The sequence below is a fragment of the Heterocephalus glaber genome, unplaced genomic scaffold (genome assembly GCF_053883595.1).
Source record: "Heterocephalus glaber isolate CG9 unplaced genomic scaffold, H.glaber_assembly_v1.0 deba00001795, whole genome shotgun sequence".
In the NCBI taxonomy this organism is placed as follows: Eukaryota; Metazoa; Chordata; class Mammalia; order Rodentia; family Bathyergidae; genus Heterocephalus; species Heterocephalus glaber.
In genome coordinates, this window is record NW_028258476.1 from 3,100,379 (window position 1) to 3,115,773 (window position 15,395).

The following is a 15,395-nucleotide window of genomic DNA, read 5'->3' on the forward strand; positions in this document are numbered from 1 at the left end:
AATAAGAAATTCTCTAATCACTTGCTATTACATGAACAATCTTATTTCCCTAATTGAAAGATAGATATTTCCCATATGTCGGATTTCCTTTTCTTTCCTCCTGTGGCTACTCCTGGAGGAGGCCTCAGTGGAAAGGAGGGGCATCTTCTTTGTGTGCTGCTTGGGTTTCTACGGCCTTTCTCTTCTCACCCAGCTGTCTTGTCCTTTGGGCCTTTGGGGTGATAGAGGGAGGAGAGAGAAAAAACTAGAACTTTCCGTGCTGACATAGGACCTTTCTGGGCTTGGGAGGTGCTTAAAACTCATTTTTCTCTCGTGAGGAACTTGAATGAATTCATTAGGGAAACCCAACTCCCTTGCCTGGGGTTTTGATCGTAGTTCTTTAGCCGCAGAAACATGTTTTCTAGCTGCTTGTGGCTTCTGCAGTGCCTGGGCATTTATGAAGGCCCCTGGGACAGGATTTTAAACAGCCTGGGCTGTTGACCAGCTCCCCTTCCCCTATATGAGGCCCATGGGACTTTACTGCAGTTTTTGAGGCTATGATGTCATTTTTTCCCCCATAATTGGGACTGAATCCAGGGCCTTCACACTGAGCTACATCCTGAGCTCTTTTTAAAATTTTTATTTTGAGACAAGTCTTGCTGAGTTACTAGGCTGCTAGTTTGGGCTTGAATTTGGGTCCCTTCTGCCTCTGCCTCCCAGAGTGCTAAGATTACAGGGATGTGCCACCATGCTGGCCTTGTGTCTTTTGTGCCCATCGTCCTCTGTGTGCTTTCCCTGCCTCATCTCCTCTCCTCCCTGAGCATTTCCTCTTCTGCTGAATTTAAAAGTGACCCACCTCTTTTTTTATTACTGTCTTATTTTCACATTCTAGACATAACTGCAAAACCTCTGTGCACGCCTCCCGGCCCCTCCTCACTGTAGCCAAGAGATCCCATCTCTGAACATCTCCAGCATGCTCCCCACCAGTCTCTCCTCACTGGAATGAAATACTTGACATCCACAACTTAAAGGGGAAGGTTTACTTCGGGTTACTGTTTCAGTCCCTGGTCATCTGGCTCCAAGGCAGAAGTGGCAGGCATGGTGGAAGGGTCTGGTGGAGGAGAGCTGCTCCTGTCACGGCAGCCAAGAAGCAGGAATGAAGGGAAGAGTCTGGGAAGGTGATACACCCTTTCAGTCATGCCCCGGTGACCGGACCCCCCTCCCAACAGGAAGTCAGCTTTAGTGCCCCCAGATCTGCTCACTTGCTAAAAGCCACAGGAGGCTTTGGAAGAGGAGACGTCGTAGATCCAAACCATAACAGGCCCTATACATGTGTCTTCTGTCTCACATATTGCCCTACTTCAGGGCTCTCTTACTATTTTTTGCACTTGATCTTAGCCAAAAGGCTGAGAAGCAATTCTTACTATCTTTTGCATCTTTAGGGTGGGCCCAGGGCTTAATAGGTCAGAGATGATAATGAATTTTTATTTTCTGGTACTGGGGATTGAACTCAGGACCTTGCGCTGGCAAGGCTGGTGCGGTGCCATTGAGCTAAATCCCCGGCTCAATGAGTGTTGAGGAACACATGAATGGATTACAAGACAAAATCTATCATACCAGTTAAGTCTCAAATAAGGTTTCAGAGAAGGGAGGCCTCAGTTCATGCAGGTGGAGATCTGTCTTTAAAGGTCAGCTTCCATTACCAGTGTACGTGTATCAGGCCTAGAGGACCCTGGAGGAGGAGGTACTGTTGGACCTTGTGAACTAGGAATCACAGATCACTCTGGATTTGTCTAACATACAGGCTCGTCTGACCCAGGGTTCCAAGCAGAGGCAGACTCGCATATCAGGCATCCATCCTGAATCTCAACCTCCTCCTCTTGGAGCTGTGCCTCACTTGCCCTGAATGTCCACTTCACTCTCCAGATGCTTGCCATTTTCTGCCTGGTGAGACCTGCTTCAGCAGCAGGCAGGGAGAAACATGATCTTGGGTGCGAAAGGGAAGCGCCTGGCCCAGGGGACTGTGGGTGGCGTTTCATGGGTAGAAGGGAGTGATTCTCTTCAGGGAGCTCCGACTTTCCTCCCCTTGACCCATATTCCACTTCGGGACATATCCTAGGCTTCTTCCCAAAGCTTTGCTTCCTTTATTTCCCCCCGGCTCTGTCACTTTCCCAGCCCCACCAGAGGAGATAAACTGGGGTCTCACCGAGCCAGATGGCTTAAGGAAGAGAACAGAGAGGAAGAGAAAATCCCCGACAATCGGGAGTCCCTTCTGCAGGATCAGCACAGAGGGAGAAATCTGTGCGTGCAAGGAAAATGGAAAACAGGGACAAATTTTCTTCATGGGATGTGAGATTGTAAAGTCAGAAAATTTCTTGAGGATTTTTGCCATACTGGGGAGTAATGATGTAAGCTATTTCTTGTCAAATTCCTAAACAGCTTTATATGTAAGAAATGTGAAGTCTTCCTAACTTTTAATAAAATGAGAGGAGGCAGAGCTCTGTTTTCATAATCTTCTTTTGTCACCAGGAGGCAGCATGGGTTGGGACATCAGCAGCTGGAAGAACCAGAACTGATCTAAGTAGGTAAGGTGTAGAAACAACCTAGATGCCCACGGTCAGATGAATGGACAAGGAAAATGTGGTGTCTGCATGCAGTGGAATACTATTCAGCTTTTAGAAACATGGAAATTCTAGCATATCCAACAATGCATATGGCCCTTGAAATTATACAAAGTAAAAGGATCAAGACAGCAGAAAACAAATATTTCATGTTTCCTCCTTTATGACGTACCTATAATAGTAAATTTCATAAAATCACAAAGTCAAGACTGAAACGATGGTGACTAATAGATACAGGGAGGGAGAAATAGTTATTAATTAACAGGTAAAACATTTCTGTTAAGTAAGATGAGTAAGTTCTAGAGATCTGCTATACAACACTGTACTAGAGTCAACAATACCGCACTATCGACTTACAATTTAAGGGATAGATCTCACATTAAATGTTTTTACCACAGAAGGAAAAAAGAAGGTGGAAAAGGGGAAGGATGGTATACTTGGCCCCAAGGAAGATACTGAGAGCCTTTTGTCTAATCCCTGCTGTTTCCTGGAAGGATCTAGGAAGAATCACTTGGCACTTACAGAAACCAGTGGATTGGGAAGGTTTCACCCTTGGAGCCTGGGAGGGTTGGAGTCCTGAGGGAGTAGAGTGCTTGTGGTGGGAGTCTGAGGAAGGAGGCATGTGTCCTGAGCTTGACGGATTCCTTGTCCTCAGGTCTGGATTTAGGTGGTGGCTTTGTTACCACATGATGAATTTAGTGGGTGTAATCCAGGCTTTTTGTGTACAACAAGCAATGAATTGCAAGTGCACGCTCGGCAGCAAGTGGAAAACAGCTACATTTATCGACAATCATGAGACGTTGTGCTCGGGCAAGTTTGTGTTGACAAAAATGTGGCGTGAATGGAAAAGTGGTGCTGGGGTAAAGAAAAAGCACTGCACCCAGAACACAGCCCCCAGCAGCCCCCAGATAACCTGGGCTTTCAGAACTTAAAGCATATGCACGTCAGCCAGGAGCCTCCCCTGAATCTCTAGGTATGATGGACAGGAATGATTGACAGGGTGCTGTGTCATTTCAGGGGCTCTGGAATTTGAAGGATAGCTGCTTCCCGTGCATTAGGCCTTAACCCTCCCCTTTCCCCACCCCTTGGTGTACCTGCTGCCTCATGTTTGAGGGCACTCATGCCCTTCTGCAGAAGTAAAATCGAAACTTTGCCTTGTAGAGTCCTCTTGCTTGCTGTCTGAGTGCATTCTTTCTGGCACAATTTGAGTCTGGAGGCTATTTCCAACAACATCAACTGGAGTCCTGAAGTTTTGTATCTTTTGAATGCAGGGCACCCAGACATATATTGCAACTCCATAAAAATTAAGAAATGCTGTCATAAACATCACACACTGTGGGCACCAACTTCAGTGCAACAAGGAAAAAATTTAAATTATTATATTGCTTTTTTAAAGCAATTCTTGTATTATAATTGCCACTTTTTTTTGTACTAGAAGGAACTCAAAATATTAGATGTAATACACAATGGGTGATATACTATTTTGAATCTTTTGTTTCATTACTGTAGCCAAAGCATGGTGTAACAACTTAAACACAATTCCAGGGGAATATTTATTCTCCACTGAGACGGGGAGAGGCCAGATGTGAACTCAACGGTCCAAGGTTTATTGAAAAATCTGAGAGGCCTCTGATCTGGTAGGCTGAAGAGAGAAGGTGCTCTCTTACAGACTCAGGGGCCTTTTGAGGTTTGGAAAGGGTGGGAGTATCTTCTGACAGGAGACTTTTTGTTGTTGTTGTTTTTAATATGGTTTATTAGCACAGTAATAAATGCATATGTAAGAATTCTACAACATATAACCAATCCACTGAGTGACTCCTATTCCATGCCTTACAGTTAACAGCTTAGGGTATTTCACTACTGCTTCTCCCAAGTCCTGATTTCAAACCTTTAAATAAAATACATTAACTACTCATTTCCTACGTGGTGACTTATAGCCACATGTCTATATTTTATATATACATATATATATATATATATGATGACAGTTTCTAAAAACTCTGTTAAATATCAATGCTCCCTTCCAAGAAAGGAAAAACAAATTCCAATTTTTAAACAAAAAAGTATGCCACCCTACAGTGACTTTACATAAATGGCCATGTGTATAACCTGTACAAAATTAAGCTGCTTAAAAATTATGTACTACAAGAAATTGAATGCAAATGTCAAAATGTACATTCTTCTCTGTACTATATTGTAGAACTAATGAGTTTTAAAAGTTGCTATTACCAATTTTGTCTACTGTAGCAAGATACCTTAAGTTACAACAAAATCTTAGGAAATAAGACCGAATAATATCTGTTAGAGAAATACGCTACTCTTTACCTAAACTCCCACCCTCCCCCGCCCCTTCAAAATCATAAGCAGCTCTCTTCTGTGACAGACAACGTCAGAACTGTGAAAACCCAGTTGCTGTAGCATGTCTCTTGGTCCACTGTCTGGCCATTCTGTCATGTTCTGCTCTGGTGGTCGTGTCCTGAGTGGCAATACTTCCCACCAAAGGGTCGGCGGGATTGCAGTCTGTAAGAAGTGAGCAGATAGGAAGGAGGACTGTAGAAATAGTTAGTGCTGGACTCCAATTATCTTTCAGTGTATCCAAGCAAATAACTCCTTGACTCTTAATATTACAGTGATAGATTCTTGTCCAAAATGTAACCTTTAGAGGTTTGAAGGGATGTTCTGGAGTAAAAGTGATATCCAGGAAGAATACACCACCTTCATACACAGATCCCGGAGGCCCGAGCATGGTAGATCTCCACTCATAGATGTTGTCACCGTTGGGACCAGCACTGCAGTTAGGTGGAGGGTCTAGAGTGATGTCTGCCAGTTCCTTCTGAATCCTCTTGGCGCTGGTGGAGAGGAGCTTGGAGTTTTTGCTCATGCTGAGTTTACTCTCCTTCTTCTTGGGGGTGTTTGTTTCTTTCTCGGTTCACTGGTTGGAGGATGAAGATGAGGAGGAGCTGGTACTGGCCCTCTCCAATTGTCATCCGACATGGCAAACCTCCCACCCCATCCCGCAAACAGCCCCTCTCTTTGTGTCTGGCTTCTCAGTGGGCAGCGGCAGCGGCAGTGGCTGGGCCTGGCCTCTCCTGTGTCTCTCTCTCTCTGGGAGACAAGCAGAAGTACAGCAACAGCAACTGTTAAACAGGCAATGGCTTCCCCCAGCCGCACAAGCTCGCACACCCCCCTCCTCCTGCAGTCTGCCCCCTCAGCCCCTGCCCGCCTCTCCCCTGACAGGAGACTTTAAGGAAACTTTAGCAGAGGACTTTTGATTCCATTTTTGGTAATTTGGTCATTTTTCCTGGGAAACCAAAGGTTAAACAGAGAATGAGACCTCCTGAAACGGAGGGCATTTGTCAGGATAGCAGTACTCCTGTCCAGGCTCTATCCTCTGCTCTCCTTAGGGCCCTGCAGATCCCATGTCTCCCATTCTGTCCAGTAACTAGTGTGTCTGAGGGCATCAGTGCTGAGCTCCTTTTGGGAACTGGTCAGCTGGGCTTGGAGACCAAGGGAGGTCCTCATAAGGAAGAGCTTCCTCCTTTTTCCCCTGGGTTCTGTTTCCCTAGCTAAGCCATTAGTCCTTTTCCTATAACTCTTGCTGGTCCCCAGTGGTCAATGTTACCTTTATGTACCTACAACAGTCTGGACATTAACTGAACAAGAGTCATGAGTTTTCAAGGATAATGTTTTAATGGATCAAGCAGAGAGGCTGGGCCGTGATTCTTGCAGGACTGGGGTTGCAGATTACTGAGAGGGTGGTCTGTCCTGGAACGATTCTAGCTAGCACTAAGATCAAAGGAAGAGGTGAGGTGGAGGGAAGGCAAGCGACTTCAGCTACTCTGGTGAGAGTGCTGTCTTGCTCTCTGAAATCTGAAGAAAATGGAATATAGTTGTGTTGTTTGTTTTTCCGTCTGTGGGATTCTTCTGCAGCCTCCTGTGAGAAACTGCAGCCTGTCTTTTCTATCAAAGGATATAAACAAGAGTGTCTCCATGTTAGACTCTAGTCCACCCTATGTGGCCCCTCATGAATGCATTGAAATTATGGGAAGTGTCTGCTCAGTTCAAATTCTGGAGAAACAGACCGAGATAGCTTATCAATACCAAGGACCATCTCCCTAAACCCTGTCCCCTCTGCTCTTCCTGCCCTTAACAACCCTACCCAGAAACTCCTCAGGCCCACCCTTTATGCTGCTTAAACTAGCCAATCAGGATAGACTGTGAATCTTCAACCCAGCCAATGGGGGAAAAGGTCAGCTGCTTCCAATTCTAGGTTTAAAACCCCTGTTCCTGCTGCTCAGTGCACCTGCTACCTCATGCTTGTGCCCTTCTGCAGAAGTAAAATGCCTTGTCAGGAGTTCTTGATATTTGAGGGCTTTATTATCTGCCCTGATTAACTGAGTCTGGGGACATATTTCCAACACTCCTGAGATAGACATTGTCAGTGAGGCCAACAGCAGACCAGTGGGTAAAGGGTACAGACGTGGAGGAATAGGCCTCATTTTACCCACTCCAGGTGACGGTAGCTAGCGAGGGTCAGGCTGGCTGGGACTGGAAGGAGAGCATGGAGAACATGCCACAGCTGTTCAGTCTGCTGTCTACATGGGGAAGGGGGAAGGACCTGGCTGATTAACTGTGGAAGTTTCAGGGTTCACCTTGCATTGGGGGAGAAGTAGTCTATTCTGGGCTGTCTGTGATTCCATGCTTTTCATGGAAATGGGGTTTGTGGTAAGAGAGGAGGATCCAGCTCCTCACGTACAGGTCAGGGATGGTAGCTCAGAGGTGTCACTTCTGCTTTGGTGGCATTCCTGCTGGCATGAGGGATGTTGCATAGGGAGGTGCTTTTGCTGGCTGTAGGGTGTAGGACAGGGCCTGAGTAACTTGGAAGGACACAGGTCAGGCACCTTGAGGGGACAGGGCTCAGGAAGCCTGGGGTGGGGGGCTGGCAGGGGGCTTGGTGTTGCTGCTGCTGTTACCCTTGGTTGAAGAGAATCTGTAAGAAATGAAAGGTATACTTTTGTGTGTTTTATTTTGTCATTAGAGCTTCTCAGTTAAATCACCACATGCCTGCCATCATCCTGAGGGATGACTTCCCCAGCAAACTTTCTAGCACAGCTCTGAAGTCCACAGCACCCAGAGCTGGCAAGAGCCTCCAACTGAGGAAATCCCCTGGGACTGTGGGCGACCTCCTCTCTGGCCTCAGGTGACCGCTCCCGGACTGTGATTCGCCCTGTGCCCTGCCATCCGTGTGGTTCTGTTGTGCCCAGATCGCGAAGTCCCCAAAGACCACCAGGGAGCCGATTCCAATGTAAACACACGAGGGTCGTTTATTCAAGCTCGAGCAGGGGCACTCAACCGTCACTGACACAGCGGATCAGGATTGAGAGCCCCGAATTCCAAACCAGCAAGGTTTTTATTGTGGCTACCGCAAGGTTTGGGGATGTTCCATTTAGCAGTTACATGATTGGTTGATATTTAGCAAGCATGGGGTGCACATTGGGAGGGTTGAGGGGTGGCTACATGTAGAGTTTATGGGAAAAAGGAACAATCAGCACATTGACAGAATGTTCTATAGATAATGGGCCCGGGAGCATCTGTTTTCTGGGCAGACAGAGGATTGAGTTAGGAGCTGTGTCTCTTTTTTTTTATCTGTTGTCCCACAGCAAGGACATTTTATCATTAGTTTATGGGCACAAAGGAGACTAGGGGAATAGTTGACTTCAGTGAAGTGGAATTTATGTCAAGGCCACTTCACTGTCTTATTTTAAGATGGAGTCAAACTTTAAAATGGAGTTAGTTAGGTCTCACAGTTCTCAGTTCAGGGGAGAGGAGGAGCAGGCCCAGGATCAGTGTACCAGTGTGGAGTTAAGAGGCCGGAGACCAAGGCCAGAGTGAGCCCGGCTGGCTTCTCCTTTAAACGGGGATAACAGTGACCACAGCCCAAGCTGACAAGAATGAAATGCATGAGTGCGATAGTGAAGCAGGTACCGAGGGTGAGCTCCATTGCTAGTCCAGAGGTAAACGACACCAAACCGTACCATGGTGTGCTTGTACAGGGGCAGTAAAGGGTGCTGCTCAACCTGGGGATGAAGAGCACAAAATACCTTCCTGCCAGTGTCTGAAAGGGTGCCTGCTATCAGTCAGTCACTTGAAGAGCAGAAATGAGGCATGTGTTTGTGAGAAACTTTCAGGAGAAATATTCCAGAAATTCACATTTGATGTAGTCAGAAATGTCTTCCATAGGACCGAGGGAGGACAGAGGAAGCCTCCCCAACCCTGATTCATCTCCTCAGTGACCTTCCCAGCCTGTGAGCCTCTTAATCTGGATGCATTTATCTTCTTTCCATCGAAGGAGCCTGATCTCAGTCTCCTCAGAGCTCCTCCAGCAGGCTCTGGCTCTGCCCTAAGGAAAGGGCATTTCTCCAGCTCTGTCTCTTCCTTTGCCAGTTGTGATTCCATTCTCCACATCCTGCTCTGCTTGTCTTGTTCTCCAGGTAGGGTGAGCTCACAGTTGATGAGGGTATTAAATCTACCTCCTGCCCCACCTCAAGCAGGCTGTAAGGAAGGGCCTCGCAGCTGACCATCCCGCTTCCCAGGATACGGGAATGGTAGCCCACAATCGCAGATTTTCAGTGTTAATCTGTTGATTTACTGATCCTACTCAAGCCCACATTCTTGTTTGTCATGTTCTGTCATCTAAACTAAGAGAATGAAAGAGACCTGCACTGAAAATGGGGACATTCAGCATCTAGTTTGACTTGCCACATATCTGCTCTGGGACTTAGGACAAGAAACTTGACATAGCACACATTCTTCTCATCTGAAACATTGAATTTCAGTAAATTACCTGTAATTTATCAGAGAAAAGCATTTTATAAGTTCTATTCATAAGACACTTGCACATCTACTCATTAACTCATCTATCTTCGCCATCATTAACTCTTCCAATTCCCACCAAACCCTTGGAGAATAGCCCAGGTCCACCTTCAGTGACCTGCATGCAGTCTGCAAAGGCCCCTGGGCAGGCACACTGGACTCTCCCTGTCATTTGAGCCATTTCACGCCTCTGCCTTTCCTAGTACACCTGTCCTCAGAGGATGGGTCCCAGCAGCCAGAGGAGGTTCCATTTCTGATGCTTTTATTGTGGATTCAGCTTGGGCGGGGCTGGGAGAACACCCACCTACACTTCCTTGTTTCAGATGTAGCTCTCTAGATCTGGAAAGGCTTGTCAGACTCCTTCTTAGTACAGAAAACCCTCCTTTGGCACTACCTGGTGAGGAGAGACACTCCCTTCTCTTCTCCGCAGGAAGGACAGCTCAGAATGAGACAGAAGGCTCAGGTGTGGGTCAGTCCATGCCTACTCTCTCAGGCTCTGGTGGGGCAGTTGGCGTGAGTGTTAAAGCCCCAGGTGGAAGATTACCACGAGAGTAGACTCTCGAAGGCTGAGCCAAGTCATCCAGCTTCTCAGCCCCCCCTTACCCACACTGCTGCTTCTCTGCAGTGACCAAGGCTCCCTGCAAATCCCTAGGCAAACACTTCATATTTTGAGCAAGTGTATTAGCTAGGGTTCTTCAGAGAAACAGAACCAATGCAAATGCATATATATTATATACATATATTGTTTCTTTATTTTAAGGAATGGCTCCCAGGCTGAATCCACAATACATTCAGGCCCAAGGACAATCTGCTGGGAGGTCAGTCTTCCTTTCTACACAGGCTTTCAAATGATTGGATGAGGAACACCCACATTAAGGAGGAAAATCTGCTTTACTCAAACTCTACTGATTTAAATGTTTACCCCGTTAAAAATATCTACACAAAAGCATCTAGAATAACTGAACAAATCTCTGGCTACTGTGACATAAATATCACACACACACACATCCGCATACACACACACATACACCCCTAGTGGACAGAAAAACTAAAGTTCAAAATGTTTGTGAGTGATTCAAATGTCCTTTCCCAAGGACACTGTCCAAGCACTAGTATTTGGGGCTATTAGGTCCAGAAAGAGCCCTGGTCTTTCCCTCATGATCCGATGGCATGGAGAACTAGAGAAACAAACTCTTATTTCTTCCTATAGCTCTGCCTGACACTCACTATTAATTGCAGATTTTGGCCTTTTATTAAAGATTGGATTTTCTTCCCAAATTTCAGTGATGAAGAGCTATCCATAAATCTTGGGAGTCTAGAGTTTCTGGTGACAGAGTTGTGGATTCATTTTTTTGACTGAAGCCTTTCCTCAGGGCAGGTCAGGAACTTCTGCCCCATCCTTCCGCACTCGGTGAGGTTTGCACAGCACAAGGAGACGCTCTGATTCTGCAGATGTGAAGTGGTGGTGCCCAGAGCTCAGAAGCCCTGGTATTGGTCCAAGGAAAGGAGCTCAGCAAAGAAGCCATTCCCCACACTCCAGAGAGGGGTAACAAGGCTTGGCGAGGAAATGCAAAGGGCTAGTTTTGCACTTCATTGCATGGTCAAGCAGCTGGGAGATGAGTCACTCCAGCTCCATGGATCTGCAGAGGGAGACTTGCAGGAAGAGAGGTGAGAGGGGCAGGTGACTCCAGAGATGGCAGTGGAGGAGCTGTGAGGAAGGACAGTGGCTGGCTCTGGAGCCTGGGCCAGCTCTGCAAGGACTGCTGTCCTGAAGGGAAGGCATAGGTGGTGGAAGTGCCACGTCCAAGGGCCACAATGGCTAAGTTTGTTCACGCTTGCCTCATGGCAAATCTGCTCCAGAAAGAATCCTGTGCCCCAGATTGGGGTTTGTTCTTTTGTTTTGAGCTTCTCTAGCACCCTGAGAGTAATCTTACTTCTCTGTATATGTTGCATCTTATTGTGCGTTTGCATATCTTCTCTCCCTACTGCACTGTGAGTTCAGAGACAGGGGCTGTGTTTCTGTTGCATCCCTGTCCTCCCTCCTGGACCACTGCCTGGTACCATGACTATTTCCAAAGCAATCTGAATGAATTCCTGACACCAAATATAAGCTTCATAGGCAAAATGGTTTGGTGCTGTCTGTGAGCTTTTGATTCTGCCTAAAACACCTGGAGAAGAGGGTAGGAGAGCAGAAAGGGTCTTAGTCCCAACCAAGACACCCAGACCCTCCAAGAACCTCCTTCTTGTCTCTTCAGGCCCGCCCAACTCTCCCGAAGGCCTCGGAAGTAGAAGGTTCTCATCACCTGCAGAAGGACCTTCCAGAGGAAATGCGACGGTTATTACCACCAGGGAGGAGCCAGACTTGATTTTTGGAGCACAGCCTGGTTTTTTCAAGTGTTTCGAGGTGCTGAAAAGTAACATTCTGCAACTATAAATACTGGAGAGTCCCTTAGATTACATTACTCACTCTTTATATATTCTAGGCTTATATTCTGTTCTCCATATTGTTCTAAAAATACCTGGAAAGCAAGGATTTTGTCTGGAATAGTAATCAGCATATACAGAGGGACTGACAGCTGATTTACCTCTGGCTGAACTAAAACCTGATAAAAATGACTATTGTTCCTCTCTTTAAAAATCTCTAAGGCCTGGAATACCCTGGAGATGGATGGTATACTACCTACAGGGCCTGGGAAGGCTCCTGATTATTAAGCATGAGATGATGTACAAAAGTAGGGTGCAAAGGGGGAGAAGAGAAAGAGGGAGAGGGAGGGAATGGAGCTAAAACCCAGTGTTGATTCCTGGGGACCAGGACCCTAGGCTCTTTTCCTTGTTTCTCCCACAGCCATCCGCTCTGATCGCTGATGGTTCTGGGGGGATTGAGAAAAGTTACAAGAGTATCCTACTCTCACATCCTGGAGGAAACCCTTCAGGGTGATGAACATACGGCTAGTCATGGGAGAGCTGCCAAACTGGAATTTTAAATGCAGAGTAGGAGTTTGACAACTGATTTCAGGAAAGCAGTGAGATACATCTGAGTGAGCAATCTGGTAGGAAATCCCCGTTTCCTCCTTGCCAGGCTGTTCTCTAGGATAAAAGGACCCCAGGGTGGCCTCATTTATGTCACTTGGATCTCAGAGTCCTGGAGCAGAAGGAGAAGGAGGTAAGAGGGCTCTGCTCCTCTGGGGTGAGGGCCCCGGCAATGGCCTGTGGGCTGGCATCCTTCTTTTCACAATAGAGAGATTTTAACGAAGTAGAGTTTGTGGAAGTAGTAGATTCATAGAAGCAGAGTGGGGACAGTGATGGTGGTGGTGGGGACACAGAGACAGAGGTGAGAAAACTCAGAGTTAACAGGAAAACGACTGCAGAAGTAGAGTTGGCAAAAGGGAGGCAGGTGAGCAAACCAAGTGAGAGGTTTTCATTGTGACAGAAGTGACCTATGGGTAAATGTAACTCTTGGCTCATAGAACCACTTTACGGCAAAACTGGACCTGAGGTGTTTCTCTCATAGCTCCCTGTCCATCCCTCTTATTTCCTTGTTACTGTGATGGTGATGATCTTTATTTGGCAGAGCTTCTTCCCCTTGTCCCCAGCATGATGTGGCATCAAACATGTGATTGCAGAAATGCTGAGCTGTGCTCTTGGCACTTAAACAAATAGTGGCTGGCCCCTGTGGATGGCATCTTTGGCCCTTATTTCTGACTATTTGGCTGGCACCACGGGCACATATATACTCACTGCTGGGAGTCACCATAATTTTGTCCAGAGAGTGTGATGGTGGACGTAGAGAACAGAAAGAGAGCAGGGGATAAAAATGCCTCTATCACTTCCAGGCCTACAGACTCAAAGATGGAAAATTCTGCCTGACAGAGGGGAAGTCCCACTGTGTTAGAATCACTGTTCAATTATCACCTAAGTGAGACTTTGTAGGGCCTGGGAGAGCATTCCCTGCACTGATGTCCCCTGCTGGACAGTCCAGGATGGGAGGGACCTCTTTCCTAACACTCTCCCAGGCTGCCTGTTCTCCCTGCAGACCACTGTTTGGTCTTGCTCCCCATAAGAGGCAGCCCTTGTAGAGAACGCAAACTGCATTATGGCCTCTCCAACTTTTCCTTCCCAGAATGAGGATTCCTAGCCTCTTTCTACTATCATTCCTGGCATAGTATTTTAGTTCAGGCCATTCCCATCATTCTTCTCATTTGATCCACCGTGAGCATGTTCTTCTTAGAAGACAGAATTCAGGTTGTGCTCTAGTTCTCTGGGTGAGGTTTATATGTGGACAGCCACAAGGTGACTATTTTGTTGTCAGCCACAGTGGCATTCTGGGTCTGGTCATCATGGCAATGAGAATGATGGGAGGGGCAGAGTCTCTGAGAATTAAAACCAAAGTAGGTAGAGGCAGAAGTCCTTCCTAGAGAGGTTGGATGCTCTGCTCACCAGGTTAAAAATGTTTGTCTCCTGTTTTGTGCAGGCTTTCACCAGTCCAGGGAAGATGTCCTATCAGCAGCAGCAACAATGCAAACTTCCCTGCCCACCCCCTCCTCAGGTCCTGGAGCCCTGCCCCCCCAAGGTGCCTGAGCCCTGCCCCCCCAAGGTGCCTGAGCCCTGTCCCCCCAAGGTGCCCGCGCCGTGCCCTGCACCCTCCAGCCAGCAGAAGTGCCCTCCTGTGCAGCATCCTCCATGCCAACAGGAGTGTCTCCCAAAGCAGAAGTGAATCATCCGAAGCCACCACACCCTCCACCTGGACCTGAAGGTGCCAAGCCCTCTCCCTCCCTGCCAATGCTCTACACCCTCCTTCCAACAGTCACAAAGAAGAACACAGCCTAGGAAAACCTACCTCTCAGCTGGCCCAAGGAGAGTGACACCTCCACTCAAGGTGTCTTGTTGCGGATCAACAGATCACTCTGAGCCTCATCCTCTAGCACCCAGCAGAGAACAGATGAGTGCTATTCTCCGAGGCCTCCCTCCCCTGGAGCCCTGTGAACTATATTCACCGTGGCCAGGACAGGCTGCTCTTCCAGGTGCTTCTGCAGGTCTGAGAAGAACATTAGAATGAGGGCAGATTCTTTCAACGATGCCTCCTGACTTACTCCAAGTTTTTCCAAGCTTTTGAGAAGCCAAAGGCATTAAACTAACTGCCTTAAATGAGTGGAAAATTACTCCGACTTCCTTCTTTGCCTTACTATTTAGTTAGTGTAGTGAAATCTATTTCAAATCACCAATTTTTTATTGGTAAAGACAGATGACTTTACCTCTTGACCCTAAGCCAGAAGCTCCCAACCCTTTGTGTTGCTGTTACTTTTAACTTCCCACTCCTAATAAATCCAGTTGTTCCTGTATGCATCTGGCTGTGGTCACTGGCTGGGAAGAGAATGCCCCAGAGGGGAAATGGGTACTGCAGGGGAGCAGTGCTTGGAAGAGCCACCAGGGGCAGTCAGGAGGCTACCTGAAGGGATGGAGGAGTTTCTGGAAATTGGAACATTGGGATTTCCCCCTCTCTGTGCTTCCTATGGGGCTCACACTACCAGGGGAGCTTGCTGCAGTCCGCTGACAGTCCCACAGAGTGCCCCCCTTTCTCAGGGGAGGTGTCGCAAGCAGGAAGGTTAGAATGTGGGCCCAGGTGGGGCCATCAGGGTTGGGGTTCAGCCAGCACGAAGTGTGGACTTCAGGGCACAAAGGAGGCTAGACTTTGGGGCAGAGGCCTGAACTCTGAGCCTGAAGAGGCCCATCTTGGGAGGCATAGAAGAGCCAGGGCTCTGCGGCCTCCGTCATGCTGGAGGTACAGGCTGTGAGAAAGCTGTAGGATTTTCAGTTTTACATTTGAGGCCCGTGTCTTCTTAACACAGGGGCTTGTGTGTTCCATTACGGGGCAGTCAGTAACTAATGGGCACTCACTGTGGGTCAGGCCCAGGGCCAGGCCTG

At 47.4% G+C, this 15,395-nt stretch overlaps 1 protein-coding gene and 1 pseudogene across 24 annotated transcripts in view; one reads left to right on the forward strand and one right to left on the reverse strand.

Annotated features, from left to right (window-relative positions):
• Positions 1–14,812, forward strand: part of LOC110347012 (uncharacterized) — a 66,886-nt gene extending 52,074 nt beyond the window's left edge. For 5 of the 24 annotated variants that reach the window (XR_015448207.1, XR_015448197.1, XR_015448211.1 and 2 more), the window contains 4 exons: positions 2,509–2,564; positions 7,639–7,800; positions 11,729–11,877; positions 12,553–12,637. Coding sequence is in view for 5 of the 24 variants with exons in the window: in XM_021249309.2 (XP_021104968.2) it covers positions 11,090–11,141; positions 11,729–11,877; positions 13,945–14,187 (444 nt within the window). In the remaining 19 variants the exon portion in view is untranslated. The other 19 variants (XR_015448205.1, XR_015448209.1, XR_015448210.1 and 16 more) reach the window with 15 other exon arrangements.
• Positions 4,978–5,615, reverse strand: LOC101722088 (ubiquitin-conjugating enzyme E2 E1 pseudogene; annotated as a pseudogene).
• Positions 14,813–15,395: the final 583 nt, after the last annotated feature.